The 22,125-nt window shown below is 48.7% G+C and overlaps 1 protein-coding gene across 1 annotated transcript in view; it reads right to left on the bottom strand.

The window, feature by feature from the left end:
* CCDC149 (coiled-coil domain containing 149) overlaps positions 1-21,533 on the bottom strand; it is a gene marked incomplete at both ends in the record, with an annotated part of 96,488 nt that extends 74,955 nt beyond the window's left edge. Inside the window, one exon of the mRNA XM_084233567.1 lies at positions 21,486-21,533. Coding sequence (XP_084089693.1) covers positions 21,486-21,533 — 48 coding nt within the window. The remainder of the gene's footprint in view (positions 1-21,485) is intronic.
* Between the last annotated feature and the right edge of the window lie 592 nt (positions 21,534-22,125).

Here is a 22,125-nt window from a genome sequence, read left to right as displayed (position 1 = left end):
GCAGAGGTAGATGGGATTCATCTGGGCTGAGACTGTGCTTTTAAGGGCGGCATCACGGGGATGCCAGTAGAAGCCGAGCAGAAGCCGAGCGAGAAGCAAGAGAAGCAGAAGCCAAGATCACCAGAGAGCCCAGATAGAGTGAGGATTTGCTGGGGGCTGGGAGGCCTGCCAGCCTCCCGGCCCCCCAGCACCCCTGCCTGCCATATGCCTGGTGAACCCCAATAAAAGACCTGCAAAACCCCTGAGGGCTCCAGAACTCCCCCTTTACCCGGTCTGCATGGGATCCTAGAAAACCTGCTCAGTGGCCATTCCTGCTCCCTACACCTCTGCTTTGATTGTGTGACTTGTTCCCTGATTTCATCCATTGTCATGTTTCCTTCTCAGAAACTCACCCCTATCTGCCATCACCCAGACCCTCATTCCCTTATACTGCTCAACCTTCCTTCTCGCAGCGATGAGAAAATGATACACTTGGCAGAGAAACAGCCACAGCAACAGCAAGGTGAGAGGGGAGACACTGCAGGAACAGGTGCTGGCTCCGGGAGGAGAAGGAGGGATGCTGCGTGGAATCAAGCTGGAGAGCGAGAGAGCTGCTGGCCAGGTCAGAGAAGGCTGGACGTGGTGTTGAGGGGTTCAGATCTCTCTCCACTAGCAGCAGGACCCCCAAAGGTTTAGGAAGACAATTTTGTCCCAACATCACAGGGTGTAAATTATCTTGGGAGAACTGGTTGCAAAGCTGGAGGGAGGGGAAGATGGCTGGGCCCAGGGTCTGCTTTGCAGACACACCTCTGGATCTTTGGTCTGGCTCTGCCCTGTCCTGCCCATAGAGAACATACCCGCTCTGCTGCTCCCCAACACCGGCTCTGTCATTGCCTTGTCTAGTGCAATGTTGCAGGCAGGGCGACCAGGCACCCGGATGCACCATGGATTTAGCTCAGCCACAGCATCAGAATCCCATCAGTACGCAAGTGGGTCACATGGCTGACTCCTTGCACCACAAAGGTCTGAGCTGAACTGGACAACGTGCAGAAAAACGCCCCACCTGGTCACTAGAGTGGGGGCCAAGGAGACTCTTGGTTCTTGTGCTTCTGTTTCTACTGAGCTGTCAGTTCATAAGTACTGAGTTCCTGGCTTATTCTCCTGTGCACCCCAAAGCTGAGCGTGGCTCCTGACCCACACATAGTGAGTGTGCAATAAATATTCAAGCAATAAATGAATTCAGTTCCCACGAAGTTGAACAAACATATATATACAGTTGTTACACCCATGTATTTTAATAAAATAGCCATCAATGTATTATTATGCCTCATGTCACATGTCTTAAAAAAATGTCTAGGGACATGAACTCGATACGGATGGAGAGTTCACAGGATAGCCCCTTTAGAAGGATCAGGACAACATTTATGTATTAACCTTATTTTTATCACTTAAAATGAGCACTTCCCCCAGGCATATACAGCCTTCACCATCTCTATTCTTGGAGGTCTTAGAAATTCACCCTCTGGATAGGCACACTGGACTGCCATTAGAGAGACACCAGACTGAGTTTGCCCATCTACAGTCACACAGGGCAAACCACACACTGATGTCCATTTCGCTGAAGTGCCCTGGCCCACAACAATCCCAGCCACGCTCACCCTGGAACCTTCTGTGTGAACTTGGCCTGGCACAGTCTAGATGGGCACAGCCTCCCTGCACTGTCATGGCCTCAGCTATGCCTGTGTTCACCTCTGTAATTTTTAGATAACATTCCAGCAGTTTCAAGTGGGTAACAATGATTCCAGCACCATCCTTTTTCTCGGAGGCACCTGACTGTTCCCCTCTCCAGTATTACTTTCGACAGGCAAACTTTGATTATTTGAATGCCCCGGGGAATGTGCTGAAATTTAAGTTAAGTGAGATTTCAGGTAATTGGAAGAGTTTATAACGTGAACTATAGTAGCTGGGGGGTATGTGAAATTCACTGACAGTCTTGGTTAACTGAAGTATTGAATCACGAAGCTTCGCCTGAGTATCTATTTCAATCCTTGCTCTCTTGTTATTTTCCTCTTTCTACCTCTCTCCATCTCTTTTTCAGGCCTGGGATGATGAGGAGGAAATGCAAGGAGGAAAGATTGGCTTTCCTTCTAGTTGGCCATAGACAGACTAAGAAACACCTCTCTTCATTGTGGAAGAGAGATTACATCTTTAAAAAGCATTGCTCGCCTTGAGTGAATTTTCTCTCCCCCCCACCCGCAAGTGGTAGCCTGATCCAACCTTGTCTTGAGTGGAGATGCTGGTGGTGGGGACTGCAAAGCTGTGCTGCCTTAGCGCTCAGGTGTTCAGGATGGGAGACTAAAATTAACCATGCATTTGAGGCTCTCCCCTTCCCATCCAGGCTGCTGGGGGACCTGGGGTGTGCTGGATATGGGAGACAGACCATGCCACCTACCCTCACATATGCAAGTACATATTATAACATATGACAGCACATGTGCATGTAATGATAGATTCACTGGTTACTTCATTACATGATCATTCAATTCCATTTCCACTTCCTGCGGTCTGGCAACAGTAAAAAGCCAGCAAAGCATGGACAACATTTTGGTCAAACTGAATTTCAAAGCTACAAAACTGCTATAGCTCACCTTCCGCTTGTCTCAAAAGGAAATTACAAAATAAAATTTATAAAACCCTTAGTACTGCTGACCCACAGCGCCCCCTGGAATATCTACTAGCTCCTAACTTCTCAGGTCGGCCTTGGCATCACAAGGCAGAGAGACCCATGTTGCTCTACAGAAAAGGTGCTGAGAGGTTCATGGGTGGCATTTGCAGAAATAACTAGTTCCCAGACTGTCCACTAACACAGGAAATTTGGGGACGACAGAGACAAAGGCATCGTTAAAAGACACTCTGGGGGGTTTATTGACATGATGTGAGTTTCACTGCCATCACGACTACCACTGGGCCCATGAGAAGCCCCTGAGTCCTCTGAGCTTCAGTTTTCTTCTCTGCAGGGATAACTGTCACCATTTTGGGTTTTACAAGGTGCACAAAAATGATTCAACACTTCACATATATATATCATTAACCCGCATCAGAAACCTCAAAGGCAGATGTTATTAGCCCCTTTTACAGATGAGGAAACTGGGGTATTCAGAAGTAAAAACAAAAAATCAAGACAGACAGAAAAATAAATCACACAATCGGTAAGTGGCAAAGGTGGACCTGGAACCCAGGCCTTCCCAGACCAGGCCCTTTCTGCGAGCATCTTTGTTCCTCACAAAAGAGCCGTCCGGATTCTCCAAGACAATGCATTTTAACACAGCACTCAATGAATTCCACAGATACCAGCCTTATTAATGATCATATCATCAAAGGCTGTGCCAAAGAAAGAAAACACTTTCCATTCCTAAGTCTGTCAACAGACCTTGCTTTTCTGAAAAATACCTCCCTGCTGGGATGAACAGTTCCATAACAAGGCCGAGTGTTCAAGATGAAGATTTAACTCAAGATGGAGCATTTGCAGGAATAGTCCCTGTCTCCCGTCTCGTCAATACTCGAGTCAGGTGCAGAGACTCTGCAGCAAGGAGGTGTGCCATCCCAGCCGGCCCCAAAAGGCAGTCATCTGCAGACTAGAGATCTTGAAATCAGCCATGCAAATCCATCACCATTTTAATTATCCAAGCAAATAGAGCTCTTACTACCATCTGCCAAGATGTCATGATTGTGGCTTTGCCAGTGGTTCTTCTGGATGAGAACCCAAGAGGCATCGATAAAGGGCCACTTGGACCCAGATTTTTACCCACATGATGAAAGTCTCCCCAGCTGAAGCCTATGGTTGGAAGCTGTTTTTACCCTTTCTGTACACCTTGCTCATATTTTTTTGAGCACCGTTAATTTGCTCCAGCTCTTCATCTTCATCTTTCTTCGTTTCTTTCTACCAACTCCAGGCAGCTCTGATTAGTGAGAATTTTCGTCAGCAAGAACTGTCAGTTCAGAACTCAGCCCCACAGCAAAAAGTTAGGTGTGCTCTCCGGAACAGGAGTGGGTGTACAATCCTGGTAATTCTAATCACGAGCTTTCAGTGGACAGACTAAGCTGTAAACACTTCTGAATGCAGGAACTCTGTCCAGGTTTGCTTCTCTAGGTATTAACTGCAAATGGGGTGATCATGTCAGCAAAAGGCTCCCATGGGTGACCTGAATTAATTATGGCTTTCAAGGAAGATGGGAAAATTCTTATTGGCTACATATCACCAATGCACCACAAGCCAATACTTTCCCTTGATTTCCTGAACAATGTGTCCCCTACCACCTCTGACCTCACCATTCACTGGGAGACCATTAAATGACAATAAAATAGGTGACTCCATTTTATTGTTCTCCAAAAACGGACACAAGACCTGACACTTCAAAGATTCCATTGGAGAAGAACACAGACATCGCCAACGCAGGTAAAGTCAAGGTGTGGCTGGCCATTTATATTTCAGTTAGGAAAGTTCAATGAAAAGTAGAATCACTACAGATGATAAAATTAAAATGAATTGCTAAACATAGGAGCCGTCTGACTATTCCAAAAGAAGATGAAAGGTCAGAGGCGGAGAGAGTAAAGGATACAGAGGGAGGGCAGAGCCAAAGTATACAACTGAGGAAGGGAAGCCTCTCCAAGGAAGACCCTGAGCTTGGAGATCAGACTTTCTGGGATTCTAATTCCTGCCCTGAAGTTGAAGAACTTGAGCAAATTAATCCTTCTATTGCTGGTCTAAGACCCCTGAACTATAAAATGAGGACCATGATAGTATCTACTTCATGTGGTTTGTGAGAAGGTTAAGGGAATGATAAAACAAGATATTTAGCCCAGTAACTAAATAAGTGGTTGACACTGAGAGGCCATCTTATCATCATCAATTTTAGGAATGGCCCCAGGACTGGTTGCTGTCCACATTGTGTAGCTAAAGTAGCTAAAAAAGTCTCTGGGGGAAGATCCATCAAGGCTAAAGGGCCCAGATTTCAGATATTACCATAATAGCACCAGTCCAAACACCAATGACAGCCCCTCCTCTACCACTCACTGTGTGCCAGGCACTGTTCCAGGCACTTCACACACACTAGATCATTTGCTCCTCACAATGAAAGCTATGGGGCAGGTACTATTATGATCCCTGACATACAAGGAAAGTGCTGGCCAGTAAGATGGGAGCAGAAGCCTCCTATGGGACTTCGGGGAAGTTCCCTTAAAGGAAAGGGGACACTCTTCCTTCATTCTACTTCCTTCCTGCAACATATTGGTTCACAAACTGGGAAACTTCACTCTTGGGACAGAATGGAAGACCATAGAAAGGGGAGGTACCTGGGTATCTGACAAACTACAAGCTGCATATTCCCCCGAAACTACCTACCTCCAAATATATTGTACTTGAGAGAAATACAGATAATTCCATCTTATTGAAACCACTGTTGTTATTATTAGATGGCCATCTTACCCAAAGGAACATGTAGACCCAGCACAATCCATATCCTTCTAAGTTACAATGGTGTTCTTCAAATAAATAGGACATTACTGAAATTCATATGGAACCACCAAAGGACTCAAATAGTTAAAACAACTCTGGCAAAAGAGAAGAATGAAGGTATCACATGCCTAGACATCAAACTACACGACAAAACAATAATAATCAAAGAAATATGGTATTGGAATAAAAAGAGACACAATGAATGGTGAGGTCAGAGGTGGTAGGGGACACATTGTTCAGGAAATCAAGGGAAAGTATTGGCTTGTGGTGCATTGGTGATATGTAGCCAATAAGAATTTTCCCATCTTCCTTGAAAGCCATAATTAATTCAGGTCACCCATGGGAGCCTTTTGCTGACATGATCAACCCATTTGCAGTTAATACCCAGAGAAGCAAACCTGGATAGAGTTCCTGCATTCATTGGTATTGGAATAAAAAGAAACACAATGGAATAGAATTGAGAGCCCAGAAATGAACCCACACTTACATGGTCAGTTAATCTATAGCAAAGGAGCCAAAGTATACAACTGAGAAAGGGAAGCCTCTCCAATAAACGGTATTTGGAAAACTTGGGCCTTAAGCAAAAGAACAAACTAGACTACTCTCTCACTACATTCACAAAAAGTAACTCAAAATGGACTAAAGATTTGGATGTAAGACCTGAAACCAATAAAAAAAATATATAGAAGAAAACATAGGTAAAATACACTATGGCATTGGCTTCCTGGCTGTCTTTGGGGACGTGACTCCAATAGAGAGGGAAACAAACAAAGATAAACAAAAGATAAACAAACAATACATCAGACTGAAAAGCTTCTGCATGGCAAAAGAAACTATCGTTAAAAAGACACCATAGTAAATGGGAACAAATATTTGTCCATAATATATCTGAAAAGGGGTTAATATCCAAGATCTACAAAAGAATTACAACTTTTCAAAATGAAAAAAAAAATCCAGTCAAAAAATGGGCAGAATAACCAAATCGACACTTCTCCAAAGAAGACATAGAGATGGTCAACAGGCACATGAGAAATTGTTCAAGATTACTTATTATCGGGGGAATGCAAATCAAAACCAGAACGAGGTGCCACCTCATTCCCATGAGAAAGACTCAGTGAAAGAGACCAGGCACACAAGTGTTGGTCAAGATGTGGAGAAAAAGGAACATGCGCACACGGGTCCCTGGGAGTGCAGGCCCTATGGAAAACCATCTGGAGGTGCCTCAAAATATTTAAAATAGACTTACCATATGACCCAGCAATTCCACTCCTAGATCTCTACCCAAAGATGCCAAAACACTAATTCAAGGGCTATATGCACTCCTATGTTCATCGTAGCTCTATTTACAATAGCTATGTTATGGAAACAGTCTAAGTGCCCAACAACAGATGAGTGGATTAATAAGTTAGGGTTTAAGTGAAATATTTCCCTCCAACTTCATAATTCAAAACGTACACTTCCTAAAAATAAGTACTTCACTGTATGAGATTGGTTGGTTCATTCACACATTCATTCATTACTTGGGTGAGGCTGTGGGCGAGAGCGGGAAACACAAGCTTTGGAATCAAACAAGCCTGGGTTCAAATCCCAGGCCTTGTGTTACTCCCACGTGTCCTCACCATACTTGGCATCTCTTAGCCATGCTGAGCACAGCTACAACCCTGGGTAGCTCTAGCACCCCCAAGACTGTTGTGAAGACTAAATGAAAGGGCATACCTCTATATATAGTTCCAGGATAGAACTCCCTTGGTATAAAGTGCTAAAATGTTTCCTTTTCCCTTCCTGTATGTGCTTAAAACGAACCTTCTATGTCAAATGCTGCTTTTGCGCCTGAAATATAAGAGCAATGAATGGAAACAGTGTAAGAATATTGTTTCTATACAAACCTACATTGTTCAATAGAACTTTACAGCTGTGAGTGCTAAAAATCTGGGGAATGGTAGCAACAACCAGATCAGGGCTCATACTAAGAGGTAGCCAGGTGTTTAGAAGCGAAGCCTGGAGAGGCTAAGTCAGGGCGGGTACCCCAGTATGCCTCATTTCTGCCTCCGTGATCACGGCGTAGCCGTCAGTGCTGGGAAGAGCCTCGGAGAGACAGGTGGGATTCTTCTCCATCATGTTGGAGTTCTCACAGTTGATGCTACTAATCAAAACAGCCCTTTGCCTTGCTTACCAATGCCATCTGCAAAGGATCGCTCTTTAAACCCAGGTGTTTAAATTGTCCAATGATTTTCTCTCCTCTTTTAAAAATGAATTTTTTAAGAGAAATTGAGGAGTGGGATGAATAAGCACCTTAGAATCTGTTCTCCCCTATAACCCTTCACACCCGCCGCACACAAGGGTCCGAGGTGTCCTTTCTAACACCCACATGGGTGGTGATTAGGACTTTCAACATAACATACATGTATTCAGAGAAACCACAGGGGCCAGGGGAGGCACAAGCAGACCTTGCAAAAACAAACAAGCAAGCAAACACACAAATAGAAAATTCTTGAAGTCACCGACCCTCCAGCCTGTTTCAGAGCTAAGCAGAAGCCCAGATATCAGGTGTCCGGGCTTCCTGGGACAGAGGCTCAAGGCCAGCCAACGGCTAGATTGTCAGTACTCTGGAATCCTGTGTTGCTGCCGAGACTGATGTGGATGATCATGATGCTGTTGTTATTCATGTGAGTTAGCGACAGGGAAGCTGTCCATTACTTATTGCTGAGCAGGAAAAAGATTATAAAAATAGCATCCAGCACAGAAGTCAGAAAAACGGTTATGTGCGGAGGTCCTGTTGCAGGGAAAAGTCTTCTGGGAGCGGGAAGTGTTTGCTATCTTGGTCTGGAGGTTTGTCACATGTAAAACTGCATCGCACATTCAGTGTACAGACGTCAGCCTCAATACAGAAAAAGAATAAAATAGCATGTGATAGAAGCTCGTTTTTAGAAGAGGCATGGGGGAGATTTCTGCAAGCTAATACAATAAAATATTAACAGCAGTCAGCATTAGACGTTGGGATTATAGACTTTCAAATGTACTTGTGGTTTCTAATTTGGGGGGGTGCAGTGAGTTCACATTACTTGAAGATTTAAAGTGAAATGCACTGTGACTCATGCTGGTATCCTTTCTAGGTTAATGCTTCAGCCAGTAGCTTTGCTTCCCCAACCTTTCCTCATTCAGAGATTCAGACCATTGAGGGCAGGACCCCTGCCGTTGCCAGAGTTTCTTAGAATAGTGGAGAAGCAGAGAGAGCAGGAAGGTAAATTCGGGACGGGTTAGGTTTTCTCATGTCCTTGGCGCCTCTGCAAGGACCAGGCTGGGTCACCCTCTGCCTGGCATCCTGGCTGCCGCTCTGAGAGAGTATCACATCTGCGGGGCTCCTGAAGCCAGTGTCACTCTCCTGCTCACCTATGTTGAGGTCTGGGTCTTTGTCAGCTCAAGTTCTTGGACGCAGCTCTAGCTCCGCCGATGTGAGGGTGAGGAGGGTCTAAACCCAAGGTGCCGGTGGGGAATAACATCTGACCTGACGTTAAAATGCCAACCCCGTACACTTGCTTCTTGCCAGGCGATTTACGAAGCCCACTGAACTTCTGAGTACCTCTGAGTACCTCTGAATTTCCATTTCTTCCTCTGTGAAGTGAGGACTCTACCCCCTGTCTTATTCTAACAGACAGATGAGATAAGGGGATGTATAGGAAGGGGAAAACATCCTACCGGATGCTGCGCCCCAACTTTTAGGAGTGTTTGGGACACAGTAAATCTCTTACATTTACCAGTGGACATAAGACAAATGTAAGGAATTGTTTTTACTTATTATTTCTCATGGAGAGAAGATGACCAGAGGAACCATAGAGGTAGGACAATGTCTCTCCATGAGCATCAAGCTTGGAGCAAGCTCTGACTCCAGTCCACAGCCCAGCTGAGGGCTCGCATGAGCTCAACATACTATCACACAGATCAGAGCCCGTCTCAGAAAGCAGCTCTTATTAACCAAACGATTTCCCACCCATGGCTTCTGCCTGACAATTTCCAAGCAATGTATCAGATACAGTAAAATTTCAGTTTGGAAGAAAGGAAGGAAAAGGAAGTACAGGGAGAGGGAGGGAGCGAACAGACTTCTAGGAAGTTCATAAATCCCCTTAGAGCTTATTAAAATGGTGCTTTGACTTACCACTGTAAAATGATCACAATCTATGTTTTGAAAGTCAGAAAGTCTGTAAGAGCAAATGGATGCAAGGGGCTTTGGGGGAAGCAGCAGAAGAGAACATTATTCTGAAAAAAATTAAAAAGATACCCTTGCTTTAATTCAGTCACCTTTCCAATTCAAGTATTAACTGAGCCCTTCACAGGTCTGTCATCTCTGTGAGAGCTGTTCACCACTCCCAGAACTTTGTGCTGGCCACAGTGAGAGAGGAAATTGTGAATCGGCCCTTTCCTCCTCTGGGTAACTCCAGGCTGGAGGCCAGGCCTGTGCAAGAAGATTTCCAATGAAGGAGGCTGGTAGAAGGGGCTGCCAACGTGCAGCAGGTCTGCAGAAGCAAGAGTGCTTTGGAAGGAAGGTGGTGGGAACTGGGGCTTGAAAGGGGAGGGCGGACAAGGGCGAGAACTGCAGTTCCAGGCAGAGGGTGCCTGGCAAAGGCAGGAGCTGGAAACAGGCTCCGGGCAGAGAAGCAGCAGCAGTCCTGTTTGCAGGTGCATGGGACGTGTGAGAAGAAGAAATACGAAATAAGCCTGGAACGTGTGGTCTGGGCAATAGTAAGAACGGTCTGGGATGACAACCGAGTTTGTGTCAATAGGAACCGTGGGGTCTTCCAGCAGGGAAGGGAGAGGTGGGAGTTCCCTTTCCAGACCTGATCAGGCAGTGAGGTGGGGGGCGGGGGGTGGTGAATGAATGGAAAGTGAAAGAGGTGCAGGAGCAGGCAGGCTGAGAAAGATATCTAAGAAGGTGGGGGCGAGCGGAGGTGGTTAGTCTTTTTCCATAAGGGCTGGGTCTTTTCCTAAGCACTGATGTCAGCTTATTCAAAACTCCACCTAAGGAGGTAAGAAAGTAGAGCGGCCGGAGATGCTCGAAGCCAATGAGAAGGGAGGGGCTGAATAAATCGGGCAGGAGATTGGGGTGGCAGGGGTGGGAGGTGAGAGGGCAGTAAGAAAGGTACAAAGTCAGAAAGTCAAGGGGGGAAGTACAGAAGCCACCTCAGAAAAGGACGGTACTGGGGAATCGGTAGGCTGGCCTGCACGGGGCTGGAAGGCCTGGCAAGGCTGAGGATTGTTGGAAGAGGAAAAGGTTACAGATTAACCCTGACAGGGCTCACCAGGCTGCAGCAATTAAAAAGCAAATTGGAACTGGTTAGGAAAAGGGAGTCCCATCCCTGCCACCTCCAATATTGCTTGGCCGGGGGGTCTGCTGATGGCCGAGCAAGCAGGTATGTCAATCTGCGCCCCCTCAATATGAATTTTCAATGGCACAGAGTTGACAGCCTGCAACTGACACATCACCTCCTTCTGCAGAAGCATCTCTGAAGCCCTGGGAAGGGTTTTCCTGATGCCCCGCAGGACCTCACCTCTATAGGGCTCGGATTTTAAAACACACTTCAACATACATCGTCTCACTTTGTCCTCAGTGACAGACGCAGGTAGGTATTGCTACCCTCAGAGCGTGAAGTCCAGAGAAATTGGGGTCTGGAGAAGGCAGGAGATTTGCTCCAGACCATGTAGCGACGGTGGCAGAGCCTGATGACTTATGTAACCCACTGCGGCCTGAGCCAGGAGGCCGGCCAGGACACCAGGAAGCTGGACAAGACACCAGGCATGTGCTGGGGCCATGTGGACACTTACTCCCAGTCCTTTCAAGGTCATGGTTGCGTGGAGGGGATGCTGGAAGCGGGGCTCACCAGCCGGTGGACAGGGCTGACTTCAGAGAATGCTGGAAACGGCAAGGTGAACTGTCTTTCCGTCTTTATTCTTTCTCCCCCTTTCTCCTTTCTTTCCTTCAACGAACACCTGCTAAATATCATGTGTCTGGAATTGTGCTTGACATCGGTAACCAACAACCTCTAAGGGTCTCCTAGCCTCGGGAACTCCATCATACCTTGTGTTCTTATGCTGCCAACTATCCCCCCAAGCCACCTCCCCAACTGAAATATTCCATCCACTTCCCAAGCCCTGGAGACCCAAAGGAAGTAGAGAGCCAAAGTGTAGGAAGGGGCATTTGAGCTGGGCTTTAGAGTACAAACAGGAGGGCACCTTTAGACATAAGCAAAGACTTCAGAATAACTCAGAGCAGGGAGTGATCAGGTAACAGGAAGTGTATGAAGAGTAGGGAGGTGGCAAACATATGAGGTAGAGAGGAGTAACTGGAGATCAAGAGGGAGCAGGGGGCCTCCCCTGGTGGCGCAGCGGTTGCGCGCTGAGCTGCGAAGCTGCCTGCAGCCTCTACAGCGCCAGTTCGATCCCCAGCCAGCTGGTGAGGGTCCCACATGGCATGCAGACCTCTCCTGCCGCGCCTGCTGCTCCCCTGAGCAGTGTATTTCGTCAGTCTGCCTGCTCTGTTCCCCTCTCTGGCTCTGGTGAATTCTCTCACCCTCCTGCGCTTCTGACTGTACCCAGTGCTTGCATAAATAAATTTATTAATTAAAAAAAGAGATAGATTTCTCTTAATCTTTAAAAAAAAAAAAGAGGGAGTAGGGCTCTTGGAGGCCAACTGAGGGTCTGGCTTTCACTCTGCAGACCCTAGAAATTCATCGGAGAGCTTTCAACAAAGGGGTGGCTGATCATGCCAGTGACTGAGATGACAGTTCTAGTGACTGCATGGTGGAAAGACCATCTTGGTGGATGTTCTGAGGACAGTGGATGAGCACCTGGGCCATAGAAGGATGGAGCCACAGAGCGTTTATTGATGAACTTGTTTGAAAGCAGAAAATTGATTAGATTGGAGGGAGTGCGCAAGTTGCAAAGAATCAAGGAAGACTCCATGGGGTGTCATGAATCGAGGAGAGGGGGCGGAGGGTGGGAGAAGGGGAGAGAGACAGGGAAGTGGGAAGCAGGGATGAATCCTGTTTAGGACATGGGGGACATGGCCATGGCCACGGGGAGTGATGTGAAAGCCCAGGATAAGGGCAAGAGTGTCTGAATCTGCCAGGTATCAAGTAGGCTGACGCCTACAGATAGGCCACTTGGTGTGGAAACAGACTTGTCCTGGGCGGCCTTAGCAAAAGCATTTTCAGGAGCAAGGAGGGTGGAGAGCAGACCCAGGCAGGCAGAGTAGATGAGGCAAAGGGGGCAGAGGTATAGGTTCAGGTAAGATGGGTCCCCGTGTCCTGCTCAACTTCCATCCCCACCCAGCTGCTCCCATATACTCCTGGCAAATAGTGACCTTCCCAACACATCCAGGCAACTTCTCCCCTGCTCAAAAGGCCACCAGTCACCTCCAGAATGAAGGCCACACTCAGGATCCCAGCACTCACACAGCATATCATTCAAGATCTGCCTAAAAAACAACACTTGATGCCTCACTCTGTGTTACTAATCAGACGCCAGACAATCTGGGATTTCAAAACAGGCCCTTGTCTTACCACCTCTGCCCCTTTGCTGTCTACACGCCTTCTGCCCAGAACACCATTCCTTTGCATCTCCACTTGCTGGAATCCTGCCCACCCTTCTGGGCCCAAGTGCTACCCTCATCCCTCAATCTAAATTCACTTTCCCTCGGTCTGCAGAGCACTATCACCATGTATGTCCCAGTGTAATGGCCTCGCCACCATTCTCTATCACCACTGACTGTACAATCCTTGAGATTGTCCTAAGAATAAGGCTTTATAGTAGTGCTTTATGCATCTGGTATATGGGATGTTGACCTTTTCCTCTGCTGGCAACCTGTTCCATTGAGATGTCAGGCTGTCCTTCATTTCTCCTTTATCCCAACCAACCAACCAACCCAGCACAGTGATGAACCCATCTTGATGTGATGACTCTACCCCCTCCCCAACCTTCAGATCTGCCATTCATGAAGCTGTGGGTGGGCAAGCATGTTCCTAAGTCTCTTTTCATAAATGAGTATATGACATCAAAGTGGGGACCCTGCAAACGGGCCAGAACTAGGCCAGTTCTGTGATGCACATCTGGGTCCTCACTCAGGTCCTGTACCTCTAGAGCCACAGCATGGAGCTCAGCATTCTGGGATTCCTGTCTCCCACCCCAACACAGGTGGTCACAGTCCCTTTTCCAGGGATTCACCTCGAGTAGGTCCCTTACTTTCCCTGGAAGATGTAAGTGCTGTGAGTGGGGTGGGACCTAAGCTGCAGCAGGTGACAAGATGAACTGCTCACTTCAAGCTTGGGTGGTCATGTGATTTTATGAGGGATGCAGGTTTCTCCTTCACCTTGAAGGATGGGTATGGGCTGTGGTCAGGGAAGCAGGGGATGGCCACCTGATGAGGTCAGGATGTGAGAAGAAGGTGGGAGCCAGGATGCATGACAGGTCAGTTTGGCTGGAGCAGCCAATTTATGAGGGGAGAAAATGAGACATGAAACCAGAGGGACAGGCCAAGGTCAGCTTGATTACCCTGGCAGGTTTCTGAATCAGAGGACCTAGTGGAATTGTTCCACTTCTCACATCTCTAATAGACTAGTTGTAAAGAGGGTAGGCCAGCTTGAAAAAGACCTGCTCTCCTGAAATAATGAAGTTTGTCACAATAAAATGTCATCAGACAATGCAAACAGAATAAACTAGATGAAGTGAAATGAAAATGGGAAAAGTTCAAAGCAAAGAAATCAACCCAGGTTTTATGTTTCTTGGGGGCCAGGTATCCCCCATTACTGGCACCATTTTACCTGAAGAACCAGAGAGGGGTGCAGACTCTCAAGGAAGCAAAGCCTTAGTCAGGAGGGACTCAGAGCCCAGTATGGTTCTACTGTGAAAAACCAAGCAGTGGGTAAGAAATGTCTTTTACTCTGGTCATTTTCATTCAGGGACTAGCAAAAGTCCTTTTCGAATCTTCAACCAGTGTATTTTATTCAATGTGAAAGTCACTAAATTAATTTTTTAACATAATAAGAGTAGAAATTGTCAATTTTAGAAGCACATATGCGAATTTCCCTGCACAGGGGAGAACATGAATCCCATTAGTTAAAAATAGCAGTTGTGCTCACTTTCCCCCACATGCTAATTTTAATAAACTTACTCTGAAATTAGCCTGCCACTATGAAGATAGCTGCTCATCAAAAATGTTCCCAGTAAGCACTAAGCTGGCCTTGCAAGAGTTCAAGTACTCCCAGGAAACTTTGAACAATGCAGAGTTCTAAAGGGAACTTGTCCTCATCTCACCAAGATTCAGTCACTCCCCCCAAACCTCTGGCATACCCAGTACCACCGCGTTCCAGCCACCATCAGGGGTCCACTTGGACTCATGTTACTCCATCTTCCCAATCCAGTTGGTCCTGAAGTTGTGTAGAGCTCCTCCTTTAAAATCTTTCTCCTTTTCCTTTGTCCCCACTGATGCTGGAGACCCTCATCACCTCTCATTCCAACACCCAAGCATTCATATACTCTACATTCACTGGGTGCCTACAAAGGAGATACGGTGCCAGTGCTCAGGTCACCAACGAATCATCTACAGCTGCCCTCAAGAAGTTTAAGATCGTCTGGGTTTAGTGAAGAGACAGACAAGTCAAAGGTTAGTTAGAAAACCATGTAAGTGGTACAATTTAGGTGCAACAGGAGTAACTGGGGATGCTGATGGTAAGAGAAAAGACCAGATTATTGGTGCTCACCTTAACTTGTCTTGCCCTGATTCCTGGCCAAGTTACCAGATTTGTCTTTGTAATCCCAATGCCTGGTGCAATGGCTTGTGGATGATGGCAGTTCAGAGAATATTAAGTCCAGTAGAAACAAATGTATAGCAAGTACACTCTGTGCCCAGTATCCACTGGTTTTGCTGCAGGGGGTGAATTTTGGTTTCTGCATGGAGTCCTGGAACTAATCCCCTTAGATACCAAGGGATCACTGGATTTTATCAACATGTATTCCAGCTAGAAACACATTCTGTACCTCTCTATTACCAGCTACTCTGCCCACGCAGCCCCAGTCACCACATTATGACATGAAAGAGACCTAATGTAAAACAATATATTTGGGGGTAAGTATCTTCTTTATAGTGCACTAGTCTTTAAGAAATACATCTTTCTGGCCTCCGCAGTGGCACAGTGGCTGAACCCTGGGCTGCAAAGCTCCCCGCAGCATCTGCAGCGCCAGTTCAATCCCTGGCCACCGGCGAAGGTCCCACATGGCGCGCAGACCTCTCCTGCAGCGCCTGCTGCTTCCCTCAGCAGTGTCCTCCGTCAGTCTGCCTGCTCTGTTCCCCACTCTGGCTCTGGTGAATTCTCTCACCCTCCCGCGCTTCTGACTGTACCCAGGGCTTGTATAAATAAATAAATAAATCTTTAAAAAAAAAGAAAAGAAAAGAAAAGAAATACATCTTTCTTAGGAAGTAAAAAATAATCCCAAGTTCCCTGGATCCAGCCTGGTGGTATGTGATACATTTACACAAGTTTCCAAAACCTCCACATAGCTCAGGAGGGATTCCCAGGCACCACTTCCAATGCACCCCAGATTGGTTCAGGGACCCTTCCCTTTCTGGGAAGGAAAGCAAAGCCCCCCTGAGCCCAGAGGAGTGAAGAAGCAATACATCAACTTACTCTTCATTCACCCAAAGTAAATTCACTCATGAGTAAGGTATAGACAGCCCAACGGGCTGAAGGGGACTGGAGGGCGTAGCAAGGGAAGACAGAGCAGTGGCCTGTAGTGACAATGGCAGCCACTAGGCTGAAATGAGCCAAGTGCAGCTAAATGAAAAGAGCGCAGACCACACGCACACCCAACCCCCCAGCCCTGCTGATGGCCAAGCACCACATAAACCCCTAGAACTTAAATACAAGTTCAGGAAAAGGGAGAGACAGGATTCCAATTCAGGTTACGCTTCTGCCACCCTTACAATGGAAATTTGTATAGGAATTAAGGTGCTGTAGGAAAATAATGAGGTTTCATTTCCTGAACATGCAAGCTTGTGCCATCCTAAGGTCCTCCTAAGGTCCATCCTCACTGTACTTCTTGCCAAGCAGAGGGCTGAATACTAAGAGGGAGGATTTCACTTGACCCTTACAAATCCAGTGCCTATGAGATAACTACTGTATTACCCCATTGAAGGACGAAAACAAGATTCAGAGAAGTTGCATGGTGCAGTGAGTCCCTCAACACCCATTCACCCTTCTGGAAAACAGCCCCTAATGTCCCAACCCACCCTCCATCCACAGGTCTGAGCAGGCTCCGTGTCCAGTTCTGACCTAAGATAGTTAGGTTTTTCCACCCTGGGCAGTTTCTTCCAGGGCATTAGAGTGACCTATGTGGATTCAAATAGAGTGACTCCTGTGTTTTATGGTATCTACTGAGTTTCTGTCTTCCCTTTGGACTTGAAAGGATAGGAAGGTAAGACTGAAGCCAGGAACAAGCAGCTGATGAACAGAAAGCATTGGTTTGGGTGCTAAATGCAGCTGTGCCCAAAGCCACCCCTCTTTTGGAACGATACAATTTATATTATGTTGTATTTGTTTGTAGAGCTGTCTTAACTAATTGCCATAATTGGGTAATTTGAAACAACAGAAATTAATTCTCTGATAATCCTGGAGGTTGCAAGTCCATAAATCATGGCGTGAGCAGGGCAGCGCTCTCTAGTAAGGCTATGAGGGAGGAGCCTTCCATGGCTCTTTCAGCTGCTGCTGGCTGCCCACCCTCTTTGGTCTTCACTGGCTCACAGTCGCTTCTCTCCAATCTCCGCTGCCAACAAATACCTTCTTTCCTCTGTGCCTTCACACTGTCTTCCCTTCATACATTTCTGGGTCCAAATATCTTTGTAGAAGAATATTATCATTGAACTAGGAGCCCCCTCAGATGACTTCCTCTTAGCTTGATAACAACTGCAAAGACTCTCTTTCCAAATAAAGCACATTTGCAACTACCAGGAGGATTAGACCTTGAACGTACCTTTTGGAGGACACAATTCAAACCATGACATCAGCCCTGTAGTTCCCTCTGGGCTGACCCACTTTGGGTTGGGTTTTGGGTCATTTGCCACAACAGAGAGAGCCCAGACTTACCCCCAAATCTCAGTCAATAACTGAGACCTACAACCACACCCCTAACCACAGAGTCATACTCTGTGTGCCTACGAACTTCTCTCTTTCAAATGGTGCTGGTTCTACTTTGAGCAGAGGCCCAAGGTTAACTGTCTTCTCCCTGCCTCCCAGCCACTGCACGCAGCACACTCAAGGAAAAGGAAATTGATCAATAGCTAATGAATTAGCCAAATTCAAACAGTGACACTGAATTCAGGATGGCTTATCATAGGACAGCAGGCTGAGAGAGGGCCAGGATTTTTATCTTAAAAATAGAAACTTATTGGAGGCCCTCCCTGGTGGTGCAGGGGTTAAGTATTAGTACTATCAAGCTATCATCAGCCACTGTGGCATGAGTTCAATCCCTGTCCAGGGAGCTGACCCACATGGCCCCAGTCAAGCTTCTTGTACATGGATGGCCATGTTTACATCAAGGCCTGAGCAAAGGCTGTGATTTCAGCTTGTTATATTAGAAATACGAAAATAAAACTGATCTCCGTACCATCATTTTAAATGAAAACTGCTTCCTAGAGGTGCTCTGAGGGAGCACACAGATTGAAAGAGCACAGGGTGCTCTGGACAGGAAGGGACAGGAGTGGAACCAGCAAGGGAGCAGAACCCTCCCCTGACCTCCTGCAGAAACAGATGTGAGTAGGTGAAAACATGCAGGTCAGCTGCCTTCTGGGCTTCCAAAATCACTGTACCAATCCCATGCTTCCTTGAATACTGCTTGCTGGGTTCCAGACAATTTCTCCATATCAGACCCAGTCCACAGCCACAGAACCTGGCCAGGTGACGCCAGAGGACAGGAGAGCCACCTGGGCAGCCCAGGTGGAGGCAGACTTAGGAGCTACCCCACCCGGCAGGCTCTTTCTCTTGGGTGTATTTGTGTCCCGTGGCTGCCATAACAGAGCGGGCAGCTTAAACACAGAAATTGGTTCTCTCCTAATTGTAGAGGCCAGAAGTTCAAACTCAAGGTGTCAATAGGACTGGTTCCTTCTACAGGCTCTGAAGCAGAATCTTCCATGCCTACTCCAACTTCCGGTGGCCACCCTGGTATTTCCTGGCCCATTGCTGTCCAACTCCAATTTCTCTCATCTTCATATGGCCTTCCTCTCAGTGTCTCTGCCTTCCCATAGCCGTGTCCCTTGCAGCTGCATCTCAAATCTGTCTTTACTGTCTCTTATAAGGACACCACTCACAAGATTTAGGGCCCTCCCTAAGTCCAGAATGATCCCCTCGAGATCTGAATTTGATTATATCTACAAAGACATTATTTCCAAATGAGATCACATTTGCAGCCAGGACTCAGGGCTTTGGGGAGAGGGACACAATTCAATCCCCTACAGTAGTAGATATGGGGAGAGACCCAGAAACTTGCATTTCCCTAAAAAAAGCAGTGACTCTCTGCTCCCTAAATGATCTGGAGCAAGTAGATCATACTCAGAAACACTGTTGCAGGTGCTGAGGTTCAAAGATGAATAAGACATGACCTCCTCCACCCTCCCCCCCAATCTGTCACTTAGTGGAAGATACAGGCAGATGAACCGAGGATGAAAATACAAAGTGTGGCCTAGGGACCCTCAGCTCTGGAGCTAGACAGACCAGAGTTCAAATTCTGACCCTCTAGCAGTGAGGCTCTAAGCAAGTCACTTGGTGTGTCTGAGCCAGTGTCCTTATCTTTAAAGTAAGAAATAATTCCTACCTTATACTGCCATGAGACTGAGCATGCGTAAAGGCTCAACATCAAGGAAAGACTTGAGAAGTAGCCATTGGCTGTTACTATAATGGGGAGCAGCTTGTATTCACTTCCATGTCCCCACAGTCCTTAGCTGGTGCTTTCCACATTCTAGGCCTTGAGTGAATTTGGAATGTCTGTGAACAAATTTTCATTTGCCGCTAGAAAACTAAAAGGTATCCCTCTACAGAAGCTAAGCAGGGTTGGCCAGACAACTCCTAAAAGACCATTTCAGGATCTGGACTTACTTGATCAGCTTACCACACACCTACCTTGGAGGCACTGGGAATAAAGAACCACATAAAAAACACAGCCTGGGCCTCCCCTGGTGGCGCAGCAGTTGAGCACAGGGCTGCGAAGCTGCCCACAGCCTCTGCAACGCCGGTTCGATCCCCGGCCGCCAGCAAGGGTCCCACATGGCGCGACACACCTCTCCTGCCTCCTGCTGCTCCCCTCAGCAGTGTACTTCATCAGTCTGCCTGTTCTGTTCCCCACTCTGGTTCCTGACTATACCCAGAGCTTGTATAAATAAATAAATAAATCTTAAAAAAAAAAAAAAAGACAGCTTACAAGACCATGGGGCGACAAGGCAAGGTGAGCAAGAACCACACTCCAGGGACATCGCATTGGCGGCCCTGGCACTTCCTCCCTTCACTACTCCACCCTCTCTGTGACATTCTATAGCAATCGCTTGTGGCTTGTGTGACTTTCACTGCCAACCACACCATATGCTTCCAGAATTCTTTGAGGGCAGATCGTCTTTCTTTGTCTGCACTGAGTTGCAAGCGCCGAGGAGTACACCTGACTCCTAGCAGACATTCAACAAGGACCCTGACTGAGGCTATAAAGGTTCTGCTGCTATTTCAGAGCCTAACGCTAGACTTTTGTGGAGACCCACCTCCAGTCTCCTTGACTACCGAGTATGATTCTTGATAGACCAAGAAAGCATCCCCAGGGGACCTGTCCCTTGGCAGAAAGCCTGACAATTAGAGAAGGGGATAAACTGCAATCGAGTATATCATAATCATAATTGGGACAGTAAGGAGAAAAAGCTTTCAGCTCTTAGACCAATTCAACAGGCTGAACTGAACTATGCTAACTTACTCCTTTTCAGAGTTTGACTGTTGTGCACACACTGGGCCTTCGGCACTATCATCAGACTAGGCTGGAGACCCAGAAAATGCTGGGAGGGGAAATACTGTACAGACTTTCCTTCCAACACCCACAAGGCAAGGCAGGGACAAACCAACACACCCTGCACTGTGTGGACAGGAATACAAAAAAAGAAGCTCCAGGCTGACCTTGGGGGTTGGGAGTAGTTCCCAGGAGGGAGAGTGGAAGATCTGCCCCAGAAGGTCAGCACGGCAAGGTAACGTGGCAAGGACCCCAGCAAATGGGGCCTGCGAAATCACTCACGCTCCGGGCCACCTCTCGCCTGGAGAAGCCGGGCAGTCCCTCCCAGGCCAGAAAACTTTTAGGTTGTACTAAAGAGGAAAAGCCCAGGAGTCCAAGAGGGGATCCCCAAGCCTGTTCATGACAAAATAGCTCGGGGAGAGAGAGGGGTGTGGGGCCTCTGTTTCCACAATCTAGTAATGTCTGCACCTGCGTTTCGCTCAGTCAGTGTCCCCACGGCCTGACACACAGTATGCCCGCAGGAGCACGTGGGCACGAGTCGGACGTGGGAACCAACCGAGGCGCAGGAGGCCCCCGCGGCCCCGCGCCCCAGCCCCCGCGGCGGGTGATGCCAGCGGGCCCGGGTGTCACCCCCGGGCCGGATTTCCCCGCTGGCATCACCTTTCCGCTCGCGCTCGGGCGGCCAATCGCTTGGCTCCGGAGCTGCGCGGCCGGGAGGGCAGGTGGGGCTTCGGCGTCTGCTCCCGGCGCCCCGCGCCGCCCCCTGCGCTCCCCGCTCCGCGCGCGGCCGAGCCCTGCCCGGGGCCCTCCCCGCGGCCGAGCCCCGAAGGCGGGGGCGCGGGGCGCGGGGGGCGCGGAGGGGCGCGGCGCGGGGGTCCCCCGGGCGCGGGCGGGGGCGGGGGGCGAGGCCCCGGGGCCGGCGGCCGCTCGGCCCGGCCCGGCCCGTCCTGCCCGGCCGGCGCCTGGGCCTCACCTCGCTCACCAGCCCCTGCCAGTCGCTCTCGGTCCGGTCGCCGTTCATGGCCTCCCTCTGCAGGCGCGGCCGCCTCCGGGACGCCGCCCTCACCGCCGCCTCCCGCCGCAGCGCCGGGCCCCCCCGCGCCGCCGCGCGCCGCCTCCCGCGGCCGCCCGCGCCGTTGACTCAGCGTCAGCCTCGGCGGGAGGAAAGGGAGGAGGAGCCGCCCGCAGCCGCGGCCCGGGGGCCCGGCCCGCCCAGCGCACCGCGACAGCCGCGCCCCGGGACCCCGCGCGCCCCGCGCGCCCCGGGACCCCGCGCATCCCGCGCACCCCGCGCGGCGCAGCCCCGGAGCCCCACCCCGCAGTCTCCAGGGCCCCGGACCCCCGCCTGCAGCTGCGCCCACCTCCCCAGGGGACGCGCCTGGGCGCCCGGCCCGCGGCTTGCGCCCGACCTCAGCGCGCGCTTTTGGGGAGGGAGGCAGGTTTGGCTGACACCTCCGTGTCTTCCCGCCTCCCACAGGGTAAACCCCCACATCCAGCCACCGTCGCGACACCCGCAACTAGAATGCTTCTTCTGCTGAGCGTGGGGCGCAGGCCTGGCGCACAGTAGGTGCTCTGCAAATTGGTACTGAAAGCGGAATGGACGCACCACGAGT

The sequence above is a fragment of the Talpa europaea genome (assembly GCF_964194135.1).
Source record: "Talpa europaea genome assembly, chromosome: 5".
NCBI classification, from domain to species: Eukaryota; Metazoa; Chordata; class Mammalia; order Eulipotyphla; family Talpidae; genus Talpa; species Talpa europaea.
The sequence above is the reverse complement of the archived record's forward strand: the minus strand, read 5'-3'. Positions and strand labels throughout refer to the sequence as shown.